This window comes from Vulpes vulpes, chromosome 15 (genome assembly GCF_048418805.1).
Source record: "Vulpes vulpes isolate BD-2025 chromosome 15, VulVul3, whole genome shotgun sequence".
Lineage (NCBI taxonomy): Eukaryota > Metazoa > Chordata > Mammalia > Carnivora > Canidae > Vulpes > Vulpes vulpes.
The window spans coordinates 74,120,522-74,138,979 of record NC_132794.1 but is presented as its reverse complement, the minus strand read 5'-3'; the positions used below and the strand labels follow the sequence as shown (position 1 = coordinate 74,138,979).

The 18,458-nt window shown below is 39.0% G+C and overlaps 1 protein-coding gene across 6 annotated transcripts in view; it reads left to right on the top strand.

Annotated features, from left to right (window-relative positions):
- Positions 1-6,592, top strand: part of UACA (uveal autoantigen with coiled-coil domains and ankyrin repeats) — a 106,865-nt gene extending 100,273 nt beyond the window's left edge. For all 6 annotated transcript variants that reach the window (XM_072739036.1, XM_072739039.1, XM_072739037.1 and 3 more), the window contains 3 exons: positions 783-935; positions 2,999-3,064; positions 6,398-6,592. In XM_072739036.1, coding sequence (XP_072595137.1) covers positions 783-935; positions 2,999-3,064; positions 6,398-6,469 — 291 coding nt within the window. In that variant the 3' untranslated portion in view covers positions 6,470-6,592. The remainder of the gene's footprint in view (positions 1-782; positions 936-2,998; positions 3,065-6,397) is intronic.
- The last annotated feature ends 11,866 nt before the right edge of the window (positions 6,593-18,458 follow it).

The window sequence follows — 18,458 nt, the reverse complement described above, 5'->3', positions numbered from 1 at the left end:
ATCTACTCATATGGCTGGGAATTTAAATGCTCTCTGCTTGTTCAGAAGGTTGTTATGAATATAAGAGTGTATAAGTGTAGTAGCAAGTTCTTAAATAACTACTTAAAATTGTTGCCACTTATTGAGCATATACTACATTCCAGGCACATATTTATGATTGCATTTGATTTTCTTAACTATGGAAGAACCCCCACCCCTTCCCTTGGTTAAAGGAAATTAACCAAGCTCATATAGCTAATAACAGATCAGTCTGACTTTAAAGCCTTTACTTTCTCTTCTAGTCTGAACAGCCTCCTGATTTTTTTCCCCACCCTTTAAGACAAAGTAGTCTAAAAATCATACATTCTTGAGATGAACAAGGCACTTGAGTTAATGCTAGACTTACATGAGCCATGCTCGCTTTTCAAACTTCGTTGGAGGCAATGCCCCATGAGTTCCTATGTTTCAAATGGCCTAGAAGATAACCTGTCGACTTTCATACGTACTTAAATATTAACTAAGAGTAAGAAGGCCAAGGTCACATTCAGATCTTAGGATATATATTCTCAATTTGGTAATGCTTTTGTAAGGAATTTGCTGAGAGGGATTTAATTAAAGAAATTACATTATTTATATATTGTATATACCATTGATAATAATCTTGACAATATTCATTCCTCAATTTTCTGGTATATGAAGGTAAATTGTGTGCCTCAGGAGTCATTTTTGTGTAAAGGTGTTCATTAGAATCGAATAGGTGAATAATCTATGTTTCTCCCCTACCTTTTTTCTTTCTTTCTAAGATAACAGAACTGCTTAATGATGTGGAAAGACTCAAACAGGCACTCAGTGGCCTTTCACAGCTCACTTCCCCGAGCGGGAGTCCCAGCAAGAGGCAGAGCCAGCTGATTGACACCCTGCAGCACCAAGTGAAGTCTCTACAGCAGCAGCTGGCTGTGAGTACCCTGGACTTGAGTCCTTCATGCCCATATGTGTGGGTTCATGTTAGTCTGTTAAAGTTTATTTAGAAATCACAATAATCTGTGGCTATGCTCAGCTCCAGGAAGATAATCATTTTTGCTAAAAGTTACTTGTACTAAATGGTGTATTTGCTGCCTACTGTATGGCAGGCACAACCCCAAACACTTTACATACTCTGACCTTGATTCTTCATCACCACCCTCCCAAAGAGCTTTTGTTCCCCCCCATTTAGTTCTTAAGGAAGCAAAGATGAAAATACTTGGTGCCTAGGGACGTGCAGCTAGAATTTAATCCTGGGACTAGCCGACTCCAACTCTAGTGTCTTTCTAACTGCAGCACACTCTAAAATATTGGTCCATTAAACTAAAGGAGGGTTTTTAAAAAATAATATTTTATACTTACAAATAAAGGTAGGCATCCTTCTGGTTTTATACCTTGTATATTCAAAGAAAACATCTGTGTGTGTGTGTGTGTGTGTTTATGGATATATATATATATATATATCCATCCACATAGAGTTATCCCATATGCAGTTAAAGAAAGCAACTGGATTGAGAAACTGAAGACTGGACCTCAGTTCTAAACTCTGCCACTTAAAAGCAAGTGATATGGACCATCCCCCTTAATCCTTGGCCTTGTTATCTGTAAAATAGGCTAATAAGAACTGATTACTTATTTGCTTGCCTTTTTAATCTGATGAGGTAATACAATGTACATGGAAATGCTAAGGAAAACATAGTCTGCTCAAATGTAAATTGTTCCTAATGATGTCTTATTCTGTAGGAGTTGTTTTTGAATAGAAGAAAGCTATTTTTCACCTGGCCTGCAGATTAATGATGACAAATTATTGATTGGATCTTATCAAAAGGATATGGTAGTCCCTTCAAAAATTGGAAATATTTGTTTATCATTTAGTGTGTTCATGATACTGTGTTAAACACCATCAGTGATAGAGTATAGTTTTTGCTCCAAGGAGTTCTGGGTAGTTAAGCAAAAATACAGATCCATGCAAAGTAAAATAACAAGACCAAAAATATAAAATATAGAATTGAGGGATCCCTGGGTGGCGCAGCGGTTTGGCGCCTGCCTTTGGCCCAGGGCGCGATCCTGGAGACCCGGGATCGAATCCCACATCGGGCTCCCGGTGCATGGAGCCTGCTTCTCCCTCCGCCTGTGTCTCTGCCTCTCTCTCTCTCTCTGTGACTATCATAAATAAATAAAAAAAAAATTAAAAAAAAAAAATTTTAAAATATAGAATTGAGAATAAGATCCCAGATTCTAAGTGATATGAATTCACAGGAAGGAAAGATCACTAGTGTGGTGGTGGGAGCTAGTCAAACAGGAAGGGAACATGTGGCCTGAATTTGTAAGGTAGATGGTGTGTTGGTAGGTGGACGGGAAACAGAGAATCTTCCAGGCAAGGGAAATCATATGAAAGAAAACGTAGAGGTGGAATGCAAGTGGCATACCCACAGGGCAGTGAAAGGCTGATCAGCCTGGCTGGTAGTAGGAGCTGTATTTGTGGCTAAATTGCCAACCCTGTTGAGAAGCAAGGTGATAAGTTTGGATTCTCTTTTATATGTAATGAAGTTTCTCCCAAGGTTTTGAGCCAAAAGTGCTATGAGAAAAGAGCTATCTTAATCTCAGAAGCGTGAGAGAAAATAAAATCTAGAGGCAGGAAGATAAGATGGAAAGCTTTTGCAATAATCCAAAATATAAGTCGGTAAGTGCATGATCTCGTGGCATTAGATGTGAACTAAGACGGTAATTTCATTCTACCTAGGACAAGTGGCATCGCTTTCACAATGAATGCTCCCACAATTGATTAGGAAGGTTTATCCTATCATGCTATGAAGTTTTGCATCTGGCGGGCCCAAGGTGGTTTGTTAGAAGATGTGGCGGGAACATAAAGTGGCAGGAGCACAATATGGTTTTGTAGCATCAAGCCTGAAGGTGGCATTATCACTATCATGAGCCTCCATGTGTTGGAAAACGTGAATGCCAATACTCTGATCTGTCCATCTTTCCATATTTCTAGGACACTGACAGACAGCACCAAGAGGTGATTGCGATTTATCGGACGCACCTTCTAAGTGCTGCACAGGTAAAACACTGTTTCTCCTTTGGAAAAGATTTCATTTTATCCTTTTTATTTTCTTTATGAGAATCCTTTCAATTAAAAAAAAAATTCCAAGAGAGTTAACATAGTGTTATGTTAGTTGCACGTGTACAATATAGTGACTCAACAGTTTCATACATCACCCAGTGCTCAACACAGTTGCAGTCCTTAATCCCCATTTTAGAGAAGACATTTTTTTTAATTGTCAAGTAAATTTATGTGAAAGTCATTGATGTGTAAAGTAGTTGTATCCCATCTGCTTATTTAAAAATAATTGTGTTTCTTTTAATCATGGCTTGTGTATCTTGCAGAGAAATTTACAAAGCTATATGGTAACACAACATCTTAAATTTCGTGTTCTCTCCATCTGCTTGTCACTCATTTTCTAGACCGTTTGGCAACAGATGATGGCAGCACATGTTAATGGTACTGCTAGCTGGAGATAATGCCTTGACATCCATACCTGGCTGTCAGCTAAAGAGAGAGGACTTCAGTATTTCTCAGGAGTATTTCTTTGAAATGTAGAAAAAATACTACAGAGGTGCAAAAATGGCAAGGTGTGCACAAAATTATAAGAATGTAAGAAAAAAAAGTGGTTCTGTTAGGAGATTATCAATAATGAGGCTTTATTGAGGCTTAAACTCGGTGAAGCATAATGTTAAGAATTTCCTTCTTTGAGGGTATGATGAGAAAGCTTTTTTTTTTAGAAAAATAAATCACACTAAGAAAATGTTTAGCATATGAAGGATACCATTCTTAATGCTCTGTAGAAACCCTATGATCAGCATCTCTAAAATTCTCAGAATAGGTTTTTCAAGAAGACATACTAAAAGAGACAATGTTAGAATGGCAGGTGAAATATAATAGGACTTGTTTAGAATTTGAAATGTCAGCCCACGCTGCTTTTTTTTTTTTTAAGTGTTGAGAGAAAGCTTCCAAGAAGGTCATTTTTTAATAAAAAGAACTAGGTAAAATAATAAAAAGGAAGAACTTTACAGTGTCAAATTCTTAAAATCAAAAAGCCTTTCTTTTCTATCAGAGGTGAGGGGGAAACAAATGGAAAAAGATGGTATGATAAGAGAAAGAAAGTATCCTTGTCTACTTTCTTTTGAGGAGCTAGAGAGTGAGCTGGGATTTGAACATACAGTTGACCCTTGAATAGTGGGAATTAGGGGTGCCAACCCCACATGGTCGAAAGTCTGCAAATAACTTTTGATTCCCCAAAAACTTGACTACTAATAGTCTATCATTGACTGGAAGCCTCACCAATAATATAAGTAATCTATTAACACATATTTGATATGTTATATTTATTATATACTGTATTCTTACAATAAAATCAGCTAGAGAAAAGAAAATGTTATTAGGAAAATCAAAAGAAAGAGAAAATACATCTATAATACCCTGTGGCATTAATAATAAAAAAAATCTGAGTGTAAGTGGACCCACATGGTTCAAACTCATGTTGTTCAAGAGTCAACTGTATATTGCAACTGTTAGAAAAGACAGTTGATGGCCAGCAGAATGGGAACTGTAGGAGGGAAATTGTAGAAAAGTGTAGATGTGTATTAGAGAGGATGAGGTACTCATTCGGACCTGCTATTGGCCAGAGGAGGAAGAGCATTCTCTTGCCAAAAGACACTGCAGACTAACAAGCCTTTCAACTTTGTATAATGTATGCTTCCAAAAGTTGAAATTCTACTGACTCCTAATGAAACATAACAAAAACAACTGGCATCTGAAGTAGTCTTGCCTTCTGGCATCATAAAGTTAACTAAGAAATTCAGTTTAGTCAACTATGGCTAATGTTTGAAATTTAAACATCCTGCTGTTATAGAAACAGATTTTGGAAGCATAACTTTTTATATTAATAGGAAGTGTTATGCTGAAACCTATTCAAGTGTTCAAGCAAAGAAAAAGGGGAAGAGGGTGTTGTAAGCCTACCATATTGACTCGCATTTAATCAACCTCTTGCCATCTTTTTAAGTTCAAAGTGTTTCTTCCTAAGTATAAATGGCAAACATTCATATAAAAAGATCTCAACCTCATCGGCAATGGATGCAAATAAACAAGGAGGTACCATTTTTCACCTATGAGATTGGCAAATATTAAATAAGATGATACTCTGTAGTGTTGGCCAAGGTGTCTGGGAAATTGGCATGTACACCCTGTTGGTGGGAGTATAAATCATTACAATGCCCATAGAGGGAAGTTTTGTGATGCTTAGCAAAATTAACAATTGATACTGCCTTTTTTTTTTTTTTTTAGATTTTATTTATTTTTTTGAGAGAAAGACAGGGAGAGAACACCAGGTGCAGGGGGAGAGGTAGAGGGAGAAGCAGACTCTCTGCTCAGCAGGGAGCCCATTGCGGGGCTTGATCAGGATCCTGGGATCATGACCTGAGCAGAAGGCAGACACTTAACCAGCCGAGCTACCCAGGGGCCCTGAGCCTGCTTTTTGATCTGGCAACTTCTCTAGGAATCCGCCCATAAAGACAGGCAACACCTTACATGGCTGTCAGTGGGAGAACAAGTAAAGAAATGATGATACTTCCATATGGTGCAGTATTATCCAGTAACTTAAAATAATTAGGGATATAGCTGGGGAAGGACTTTGTGACATTAGGTGAAATGGCAAGTTGCAGAATGATACATGTGATCCTACTTAGGATAAGTATATAAGCAAGGGTCTTTTTCATTAATTACTTTTCTAATTACAAAAACGTTTCTCAGCAGGAGCAGGAAAAAATTTGTAGTTGACCTTGCTCATCTATAACTCACGCTGCCCCTATTATCCCAGCTATTATTAAAAAAGAGGGAAGGAGAGAAGTTTATCCATCTGTCTTCTGATAATAAGTGTTGAGAGCAGCTGGTTTGTGCTTCTTTTAAATTGCCTGTCTTGTCTTTTCTTTCTTCTTTTTCTTTTTTCTTTTTCTTTTCTTTTCTTTTCTTTTCTTTTCTTTTCTTTTCTTTTCTTTTCTTTTTTCTTTTCTTTCTTTTCTTTCCCTTTCCTTTCTTCTTTCTTTCTTTCATTCTTTCTCTCTTTCTCTCTCTTTCTCTCTTTCCTTCCTTCCTTCCTTCCTTCCCTCCCTCCCTCCTTCCCTCTCTCCCTCCCTCTCTCTTTCTCTCTCTTTCTCTTTCTTTCACACAGCTCTGCCCTCTTTTCCAGTAAATCCTTTAATATATCACTGGGATGATGAGGCTTTAGCATTTGCTGAATCACAACCACATAGGCCCTGTTTCAAAGCCTCAGTCTTTAGAGTTCTTGCATAAATGAAGATGACATAAAATATTTCTGCCTTTCTTCTTTCTCTCAAGGGTCACATGGACGAAGATGTGCAGGCGGCCTTACTCCAGATCATACAGATGAGGCAGGGGCTCGTGTGCTAGCGGGCAGTGCTGACTGGCTGGTGTGTGCTTTGGCTGATGGTGCCAAGCATTCCCCTTGCAACTCCATGGCCTTTCTGGGCCTTGTGCTAGTATAATTGAAATAAAATATATTTTGTTTCATCAGCAAGTTTTTTTTTTTAATTAGATGGGTATGTTACTGAGTTTTTCCATATCGGTTTAAATCTTATATTCTATATAGGTTAATTTTATGGTTAGGCAAACAATGTAACAGTTTGCCTTGGATAGGCTACATATTTTTAAGCTGCTGAGTCCCCAGTAAAACATAAGCCACCTTTGTAGGAGCATGTGAAGAGGGGGTAGGCTGAAATAATTGTTTAAAGATTTCTTTCAGGGAAATTAATTTGGTAAATGGATCAAAAGATCTTTCAGGTCTTCGGTTGAGCCATGAGACTGAATGTGATTTTAAGGAACGCATCATAACTTGGCCAGCCAAGTTGCATTTTTATTGAAGTAACTTCTGAGTGCCTTTGACTTCTTTTGGAAGTACAGATTTTTTTCTTCTTATACTAGTAACTTTTATGCCCCTTTAAATACATTTCTTTTCATAAAGTGGTGTGCAGTGCTAAATTACATTTAGATTAAAAACAGACGAGAGTAGAATGTATCAGGAATTTGTATTAAAATGGCCTCATAATATCCACAGCAGTACCTTAATTTTCAATTGTGGTGATTTCTCTTGCCACAGTATTTTGAGAACTATGATAAATGGGATACTAGATTTTTCAAAAACTGTCAAAAATTTTAGGCTTTTTTTTTTTTTTTTTTAAGCAATTACATTGACATTTGCTACTATAGTAACCAAACCAAACAGTCATTATACACACATCCTCCAAATGCTTTGTAATTATTTATAGGAAAATTGCACTAATGAAATTAATAATGTGAAATGCAGTTTTCTTGCAACATTAGAGAACTGATTTTAGAAAACAGATTTTTCAGGTTTTAGACAAAACGCAATAATAAACTGTAAGAATGTAGATTGCAAGGAAATAATAAAATTGTCCATGTTTTAGTAAATACTCTATTGTAAACAACCATTTTTACTAAGTACATTCATTAAGGAAAGTTATATCTTTTGCTCTTTTTATTAGTATTTTCTTTACCATACAGATTAAACATCACTATTTTGACCATTAGCAAATAAACTGAACAAATTAATCTTTTCAAACACATTTTCTTTTAATCGCAAAATATGCCTTAGCAATAGTCTTTGAGCGTCCTGAACCAGATTTCTTATTTTTCTGTGCCCAACATGGGGCTCAAACTAACCACCCCGAGATCAAGAGTCGCATATTCTGCTGACCATGCCAGCAATAATCTTTGAGCATCCAGAACCAGATTTTTTTTGTTCTGATTTTGTGTAATAACAAGGCAAACAGCCCTCAAAATAGCTTCTCCCACCAGAAGCCATCATATTTCTTTAGTGTAGAAACAGTGAAAAATCAGAATTGGATTTATTTTTAATTCTTTAGATAGTTTACATGAGTAATATTTGGACTCTTTGATTTTTATATTTCATGTTGTTCTTATGCATGAGTTCTGTGTTGGGAGTTTTATTTAGGTCTCCTTTGAAGCTCTGAAGTAGAGAATGTTCTTTACTGAATACTCACATTTCAGTGTTGTATTTTCCTTAATAGAAGTGGGAGGGGAATCTTGTGTGTACTTTATTTTGTTTTCAATCACTAATAAAATGTTTTCTGTAGAATATTGTTTTGAACATCCTCATAAAAGATTTACAAGGCCAATTTTGGCATGTGCCACTTTGGAGAATTTGGAATAGGGAGTGTTGGGGTCCAGCGTACAGATGGTATTGCCCATTTTTGGTCTGTGATACAGAGTGGAGGAGTGAGTAACCTCCTTGAATTAATCCCAATGTCTCTCTCACCCACCTTTTGATATCAGAGGCAGACATTGCATTTATAACACCGAAGGCTAAAGCTTTTTAGACGGTAAACAAGTAGAATATACAGTGGGCAATGCTGGTCTCTCTGCTATTCTGTGTTCAGAAAAATTATGACATCTGAAGGAAGATGAGTTATGTCTGCGATGTGAGTGCTCTCTGAAAGAATCACCAGATTCCTATTGGGATGTATCCCTTTGTTGAAAGCTCTATTACTCTCCCACTGTTCAGTTTCATTCTTATCATTCCTGCTTCATCAGGAAAGCTCATTCTTTTTGCCAGAGGGTCCATGTTATAAAATAACTATTAAAATTGAATATTCTTTTAATGACCATCTTAAAATTTGAATATTACAGTGACTATTCACTAGCTATACCTACACTGTTCTAAAACCCCAGATAAATGCAGCCAAATCTTTCTGCTGGCTTGCTTTTTATTTCAGCCTTTGCTCTTGACCCTAGCCAAATATTACATGGTTTAAAACTCTCTTCCGCATTGGATCATTGCTGCTGCTTTGAAAATCTTGCAGCTTCCCAACATGAGTGCTTCCCCACCCCCCACTGTTACCAGCTTTCCTCGAACAAACATCTAAAAACTGTTCTCATACACATGCTTCTTATCTACCTGAAGGGTTCATGTTCTTGGTTTACTTGTTTCAAGCTAGAAAAGGGAAGAGTTTCACATTAATTTCGGGTGCCCAGGATGACGAGGTCTATTAGTCTCCACTCCCACTGAAGCTAAATCTTAGATGGCAGTGGCTACAAGCTTCTCCGGACATCCACTTCACTACAGTGGAAGAAAACTTCTTACTGCCTCTTTATTCCCATCGCTGGACTCTGCAACCTTGCGTGATCTTTTTTCTTCTTGCAAGTTCTGTGCATCAAAGTAATAGCAGTACCTCTGGCACCAAAATAAGGATGGAAAGAGAATTGCCTGCGATGAGCATGCAAAAATATGGTGGTACGCGCCTGCCAGAGAAGGAAGAGACTGGGCCTCACTCCTGGCTGCTAAATGTGGTGAGCGATATTCAGCAGTGACTACGTTTCAGAAAGCAGGAAGAAAAATGGCACTGTAAAACATATTATGTACAAAATACAAAATGGGAAACGGGCATCTCTGCTCCCTTCCATTCAGTGATAACCCCGCCTAAACTGGATCCCAAGACTTTGTTGTTGGAAATTCTTTCCATGTCCCAGTCTTGGGTATTTGAAACTGCCTAGATTGGACTTCTCCAGATAAATAATAACCTGCTTCTTAGCAGGGTTTCTGTTTCTGACCACATATAGGGGCCTCTGCCTCACAAGAGCCATGATTGTAGAGATTAAAAAAAAAAAAAAAAGGGGAAGAAGAAGCTGCCGCAGAGGTGGCATTCCAGGGAAGCTCCCTGGGCTTTGAGAGCGCTCATGGTTAACATAATTGGTCATGTGACATCACTTATGCATTAGAGGGCATGTTCATTATTTATGCCCGCGTGAACAAACATCGATGATGAATGGATTCAACCAAACAGGGAAGGTTACAAAAATGTCATATGTAAATGAGAAAGAGCCAAGACTTGTGAGGGTTGCTTCCCCAGTAGTGGTGTGTGTGTATGTGTGTGTGTCTATGTCTGTATCTGTACCTACATATATATGTTCTACTCTGTGAAATACTGGAAGAGACATCAATAAAAATAATGCCCATTATAATAGATATTTGGCATCAAATTGTACTGAGTGGGCCTGATTTTTATATTTTAAACAGCTTTGCAATTTGTTTTTCAAGATAGCAGTCCTGGGAATATTCTGAATTCAGGAAAGAGTTTAGAGAGGTTATTGCCTTCTTAATAATTTAGAGCTTCTATTGCTCTGCCAAGTCAGAAGATTAACATTTAATAGAAAAAAAATTATATATCTATAATTCAGTCACGGCTATTAGATCAGATGGATTTTACATTAAGTGACAAAGATGTCAAGCGTTTAAGGACCATTAAGCTCCAGGACTCTTTTATTGGGTTTTGAGGCCCCTGAGTCCAGGTCCCGCTGCGAAGAGTATTTGTTTCATATATACAGAACACATTAAGGATGGGAAAGGGGCATACATTTTAAAAGAAAATAAGCCATGAAAAAGTGATTTTCCACATTGTGAACAGCTACTATACAGACTCAGCCTGATTTTATACTAATGAGTTTTGTTCATCATTAAATGGCTTTCTTACAGGCTACAGGAAGATGGTGAAGGCAACGTTAAAAGTGGAACCTACGGGAAATCCCAGTACCTGGGCACCCTCCCTCAGTAGTTCACTTTGAGAAACTACGTTTCTAGTAGTTTCCTGGTCACTCTAGATAACAAAGAATGTAAGTTCGAAAATGCCTTCTCCGGTGGTCCTTAAGGACCATGAAAGGAAAAAAAGAGAAATGACTTCTAGTAAGTCTTTACTTTTTTTTTTTTAGCGTTGCCCTAAATTATCAAAGAGGGGATCAACTCTTTTTTTTTTTTAATTAGAGTTCAATTTGCCAGCATATAGCATAACACCCAGTGCTCATCCCATCAAGTGCCCCAAAGAGGGGATCAACTCTTGAGAAGACCCACTCACCTATGGGGAGAAATCTTTCTTATTAAGTGCTTGTAACATGCTTTATATTACGGCAATTAAAACACAACAAGCAGTATCTTAAGTATTATAAATGCTTTATGCCCGTGTCTCCTGTCCAGTTCCCACCTCCAAAACCCTGGAAGAGGATAAAAGCAAAGAGATGTAGGGAGGATATAGGAATGGAGCTCATATAATTTGTAACTTTTCCCCTGCAATGTCCAAACAAATTGTGTGATTTTTCTTGCTTGCTATTCTAGGCTTTTTTTAATTGCCTCAGACTAAAGTGGCACCTTATGGGCTGCTTCAGAATTTGTCTTCAAGATTTAAAAATGAAGCCGATTCATATTCAGAGTCTTCCTGCTAAAATCTGTTAAGCCAAAATAAAAATGACTGCTACTTAAATTTTGTTTTCCTCCTCCTTGCTACAAACATTGTCTCACAGGAGCTGTGCGTTCCCGTTTATGCACAATTAAAAACTCTTCTCTCTGTGGATGGAGAGAGCTGAACCGTCATGGCAGTGCTGCCAGCACCAGGCCTCAAGGACTCCAGTGTATGCGCCTCAATTGAATAAAGGGGAGCTGCTCTCTTGAGCTTGGAGGCTTTTTTTTTTTTTAACGTGAATTGTTCCAGTTGGCCTTAATCCCTAAGCAATATGGCTCCTTTAAAACCATCTTTATTCATTCACACCAATTGACACTTTAAGAAATTCCTCCAGCTACTGTTCATCTAAGTCTAAATATATCTGTTAGAGTTGAATGCGTTTAAGAGGATTTGCAATCTGTGATTATCCAAAATACTATTCATTGTCAATATTTTTGGTGTGCCATAGCCAATCTTGTTATTATAATGTACATAACTACTTAACGGCAGCAAAGCCCAAATACATCACAGCGATTGGGATAACCTGAAGGGGGGCTTTTCTCCGACTCCACGCTACCATTCTGGCACAGCTTGCGAGGTTCTGAGCATCCGAAAGAGCTCCTTAATAAGCTCTTGCTCCCCTTCCAGACCCTTTTGGGTAATCTCGCCCTCATGTTCTAAGTAGAGAGCAGTTACCAGGACGACAGAGAATTGGAGGAAGATTTAATTGTGATCTGATGTCTAACCAGAATAAAGAGCCTTGAATTTACATTCGAGGTTCCCAAGCAAATGTCAATATGCATATTTATTGTTTTCGCCCTGCCTCATGACAAAAAGGAAATTAAGGTGGCTTGCAATGTTTTCCTTAATATGGGAGAGGAGAAGGGGGATGGCAAATACCAAAAAGGATAGGAAAAATAAGCAGCAGCTTGGAATCCAGAAAACATGTCATAGACACCATAATATACCGCTCGCTTTTCTGGAGCTGGCCTCCATGTGACTCAACTTCCTAGCAGCCGGTGCAAGGACAGCATCACATGCATGAAGCACGTAGCATCCGCTATAAAGAGCACAGTTATCCCTGGTTCCGAGGCCAGGCAGCCTTTCCCCCCACAGTACATCTCAGACCCTAGTGTGTGCTCCCCTGGGGGTGCAGCCAGTGGATTGGACAGTGCTCCATCAGACTGGATGGTAGGAAACGGAAGCTAGGTCAGGATAACCTTTTTAGTCTGGAATCATTTGTAGCCTGTGAGATAACTGACTCAGCAATAAGAGCCCACATTTGGGGTCCATTTGAGTCCGTGAAGATGTTTTTTCTCTCATCTTACTTTTTTTTTAAAATAAATTTATTTTTTATTGGTGTTCAATTTACCAACATACAGAATAACACCCAGTGCTCATCCCGTCAAGTGCCCCCCTCAGTGCCCATCACCCATTCCCCCCCACCCCCCGCCCTCCTCCCTTTCCACCACCCCTAGTTCGGAACATAAAGACTCCTAACTCTGGGAAACGAACTAGGGGTCATCTTACTCTTGATCCCCAGATGTTTCAAGAAAATTTCCGAAGTGGGGATGTGTCTCCGGTATTTTTTGCTTTCCTTTCTGCTCTCTCTGCATTCATCATCTGTGTCCCTTCAGGCCTCTTCTGCTCTCACCATGCTCTGAACCCTTCTTTGGCACCCCTCATCCTGGCCTGCTGCATACTCCTGTTTCCCTTCATCTCCCTCCCCCCCGTTCCAAGATAGGAAATGGGGCCATTTTTTTAGGCAGGTGTATTAAAAAAACACTATGATCAATTCACACATTATTCATTATTGATAACCTGGTAACTATTACAAATGAATTTTTACTTTAAAGAAAGCATGTTTAACTCCCAATAATGTATTAATTACAGAATCTTAGAGGAATAATAAAATTAAAGGGAAATCCAATTTTAAGGGAAGAGGAAGAGAGTTTGCAGCAGGTGGAGGAGGCCTCCATCCTTCCCTGAATTATGCTCACCCTGTCTTCACAATTCCCTCTATTACCACTTTTCACAGATTTCTACCTCCCCCTATATTTTTTATGAAAATCTCTTTTTTATAAAAGATTTTATTTACTCAGGAGAGACACAGAGAGAGGCAGAGACATAGGCAGAGGGAGAAGCAGGCTCCCTGCAGGAAGCCCGATGTGGGACTAGATCCCAGGACCCTCGGATCACGACTTGAGCCGAAGGCAGACACTCAACCACTGAGCCACCCAGGTGCCCCCAAAATCTATTCTTTAAAGTGTATTAAGAAGTGGATGGATATCCACTGTCCCTTGACCGCCCAACATATGAACCATCTTTCTACGTTTAGGGAGTTGTCTGTCTTATGAGCCTTAACAAGATGAAAAGACATCCACCTACTATAGAGGCTTAAAATGCCAGATGCTTCTTTTCCCTGAGATCTTCGGATGGAGGCACATGACTTAGGCCAGGTCATTTTGCTGACTGTGCCCTTGACTAAATGATGGTAAGAGGCAGAGGTGATACTGACCTCTTTCTTGTATCAGGGACAGTTGGGTTTGCTCTGAGATCAAGTTCCTGGTACAGAGGTAGAGGTGGCCCGAAGATTAGCATCTATTGCTTGGTGGGACAGCTGCTGTTTTCTCCCCAGACAGACTTTGGAGTATGATTTGGAAGCTCTTTCTGTCTGCTTGGGCCTGAGCCTGGTCTCCCGCCTTCTCTATAATTCAGTGAGCTACCTAGTATATTCGAGATAAATGATAAATCCCCTATTTGCTTAAAACAGCCAGGATTGGTTTCTGTTTCTTGCAATTAAGTCAGGCCAATATAAAAATTTCCTCCCTTATTTCCAAAGCAAAGTATATTCAATTTAGAAACTTAGAAAATATAGTCAGGAAAAAGGAAAACATAATTCACCCTAACACAGATATAAACACTGTTAATGCTTCTAATACCATTGTATGCATCCATCCCAAGGAAGACTGTGCTGTGGGAAAATAATGATCCGGGATTCTTTGGGGGGCCACTTTCTTCCTTGTACGGGGAATCCAATAAATAGGCTTCCTACATTTGTTTTAAGAATCTGGGGTTAAGAGTGCTTAATTGAGTTGGACTGTGTGCAGGAATTGCTTTTAAGCCCTGTAGGTAATAAAAGAATCATCTACAAAAGGCTGTTAACTCTTTGCTATGTAGGTCGACCTTTTTTCCCTTTTAATTTTGTCAATTGTACTTTAATTTTGTTTTTTTCTCCCACTCTGAAGTTTAAATTTTACAAATTTGTCCATCTCTTATGGTTTGTGGCTTTGGTGTCATGCTTTAAACATCCTTTGACAACATATAGATCTACATTTTATCTAGTGCTTTTATGGTATTGTTTCTATTAAACAATCCACTGAGAATTTGTTTTACTGTATCATGTGACATACCAGATTCAGCTTAATTATTATTTATATTGCTATCCAGTTTGTCTGATTAATTCAATTATCTTTCATCTTCAATGCAGTAATTTGTGTTTTCACTACTGATTTCTAATGCCACCTTGGGAGTGTGCTAAATTCCTGTCTGGGGCTGTTTTTTGACTTTTCGTTCTGTTCCGTTGGCCTACCTATCTCTTACTTCCACTTCAAAATCTGTATATTCCCTCAAGTTCCAAATCGTTCTGCAGTTGCTCTTGGGGTGAGGGGCGGGGAGACAATGTTGGAGTTTGGGGGAATCTATCAATTAGGGATTACTATTGTGGAAAACCCTGTTCTTTAATGGAATGGAACTGGTTAATGTGGAATTCTTGTAAATAAGCAATTGCATTGAAGTAATTGGATTTTGGCTTTGAGAATTCATAAGACCTGTCAAGACCTTACGGTATCTCAGGGTCATGAGCAGTACTACACATACTATCATTAGATACACTGATGTTTTTGTTAACAGAGTCTGAGAAGAATACTGGATAAAATAGAATTGACTATATTTTCCTTTTTGGATGCTGGGAGTGAAGTGAGTATTAGGGGTCCTTGGAGACAGGACGAGTCCAGTTTGCTGTGAGAATTACCACATCTACACGAAGCTGATGAATAGACTTTGTGAGTTAGAACTATCACAGAACGCTAGCTAAACCATCATAAACAATTGGTCAGTAATTGACAGAGCCAGTTCCCAGAGGAGGGAAAAATTTCTTTCTGTCCTACTAGGTTCCAAATAGCTTTTCTTGGAGGGGAGTCAAGGAGACCCGCTTGGATTTCTATAGCACACCACAGAATACCCTTGCTTATGCTTAGGTTTTTAGAATGCTTAGAATAATCTGTACACATTTCCCACATTGGTAGAATTGATTGTGTTGGAGGAAAGCCATTGAAAACCCATACATAGGCTAATAAATGAGGGAGCCAGAGCATCTGTACTCTTCCATCCCAGCCAAACTGGGCCAGTGCCATTGCCCTCATAGTCCTGGGCTTACCCGCCTCCTTGCTTTGCCCATCTTAATCCTGCCACTTGACATATCTCCTCCTCCATTTCTTCCCATTATAATTCACCTGATTCTTTAAGGAACAACCCAAATCCTATTTCCATGAAGGCTTTCAGGAATTCCCTTTTGGAAGAGTCTTTCCTTTTATTCTGAACTCAAAGACAACCACGAAACATTTCTTGAGTACTTCCCATGTATTAGAAAGGCGCTGTCTGAGTCGATGGGGCATATAACAATTTCCTATCGTTGCTATAACAAATGACTGTAAACACAGTGGCTTAAAACAATAGACATTTGTTCTGTCACAGTTCTGGAGCCAGAAGTCCAAAGTTGTTTTACTGGCTTTGATCTCCTAAAACCAAATTATGAACTTCTGGGCAGTAGGGGTACTCAGAAAACTTTGAATCTCTGCAGCAGTGGCTTCCCCAGCCCAGAACCTTCCACTTGAATAAGTGAATATATGAATAAAATAGCAAGTTAAAATGATCTAGAGAACTAGATGAGTGAACAAATAAATGTACTTCAAAAATACATTCACTTCCCATACTGCATGAAGCCATTTATACAACTTTCTCAGATTGATGAAATTACAGCAATGGAGAACACAGAAGTGGTTGCCAGGGGTTGGGGTTAGTAGTGGGGAGGTGAGTAGAAAGGGGTAGGGCAAAGGAGATCTCTGTGGGGGTGGAATGTTCTGTGCCTTAATTGCCATGGAAGTTAGATAGTCACGAGGATCCACACACACGATAATGTGATCTGGAGCTATATACACACATTGTACCAACATCAAGTTCTTCGTTGTGATACTTTACTGTATTTACATAAAATACAAAAATACTGTATTTACATTAAGAGTAACTGCCAGAGGAAATTAGGTAAATGTAAGCAGAACCTCTCTGTAATATCTTTAAAACTTTTAGTGACTCTGTAATTATTTCGTGATGTTGAAACCATAAAAATAAATTCACTATTTTTTTAGAAAAGTGAGCAATGACTCGAACATATATGACAAAGTAAAGGTAATTACAGTAGGAAATTGAGGGTTAAGATAAGGTAGGGGTTAAGTCCTCATATCATAACTAAACTTCACCAGCAAAATCAGCTCTGAGCTTCCTAAAGGCCAAAGGAAAACTAGTCTGTTAGGGCTTTCTGTTTCCCTTGAGCTACTTCTCTGATCCAGAGGACAATGCCTTTAGGACCTGGGTGAATCAAAGAGCCTTTTCTGTCGTTTCATGTTACATTGAAAACGTTGGCCTATGTCAATCCTTGCTTTTCTGTGTTGGGATCCAGGTGTACCGAAGAGCTTGGATGGCTCAATTTTTGCCGTGGCTATAATGGGCAGCAGGAAAAGCCAAGGCCCATGGTGGAAAAACTAGCCCAGTAAAATTTCCAAAGTGCCAAGCTTGCTGAGATCCTTCCAAAATGACACTGTGTTGGAGAAGACTTTCATGTTTAGGGGAGAGAAATTAACTGTAAATCAGGTGAGGCATGTCTTTTAAAGATTATTGGGCTCAGCAGGAAGTTGGACTTGCCTTTCTGTAGAAAGTGTTTTCATCTTACTGGTCACAATTATGTGTGTATGTGACCACATTAGATAATATCTAACACTTTTTTAAAAAAGATTTTATTTATTTATTCATGAGAGACTCAGAGAGAGGGGCAGAGACATAGCCAGAGGGAGAAGCAGGCTCCCTGAGAAGAGCCTGATGCGGGACTCCCAGGGATCAAGAGGATGTGGGATCAAGACTTGAGCCAAACGCAGAGGCTCAACCATTGAGCCACCCAGGCGCCCCAATATCTAACACATTTAATGATGAAAATGCATCCAATTTGTGGAATGTATAGATGTAAGCAAGACTTGCTGCTGGGTCTTGGGTACACTCTTGACGATCGGTTGATGTGACCTTGGATAAATAACTCCAGTATCTAGTCCTGAATGCAGAAGAGATTGTTTGATTATTACAAAAGTACTTCTCAGCATAAAAGTCTTAACTTTTAATAGAAAAGGTTCTATTCCTGGAGCAATTGTTGGTCGGTTTGGCATTGGGACCAATCATGCTCTTACTGTTCTCTCTGAGTTATGGATTTCAGGTTGCTGTTTCTGACACTTTGGTTGAGATGTATGTGTGCTTGCTTGCATGTCTATGAACCCCACAGCACTGGTGTTATGCAGTCACTCCTTGCTTGTGTGCATTAACCAAGAGATGAAAAATTCAGGGGAGAAGCAAGCTACTACAGAGAGATAGAAGAGCTTCTCCCCTGCCTCTGCAATACTGGCTGGGAGACAAGCCATATAAAAGAAGGAGAGATTAAAGCCAGAGGGTTCATAGAGCTCACTAAGGAAGTAGCAAATTGATGCTGGAAGCAGACTCGTTCAAAAAAGTTTCCATAGTAGCTCAAAGGGACTCATCATTTCATTTGAACCCAGAACTCTGTTGGGGGGTGGCCCTATGTCCTATGTCCTGGGCCACTAGTCTGAAAGTTAGAATGAGATTTTTCTACTTCTCTTTAGAAATTATGTATAAGTATCCACCAAGGGTTTTGGTTACAAGCACAGTTGTCTGAAGAATAAACATAATTTATTGAAAAAAAATTCTATGAAGAAGCTTATAGAATCACTGGAAAGATGGAAAGACGAAGTGCAAAGGCTATGTAGCCAAACCACGTTGGAGAATTGGTTGAGTGT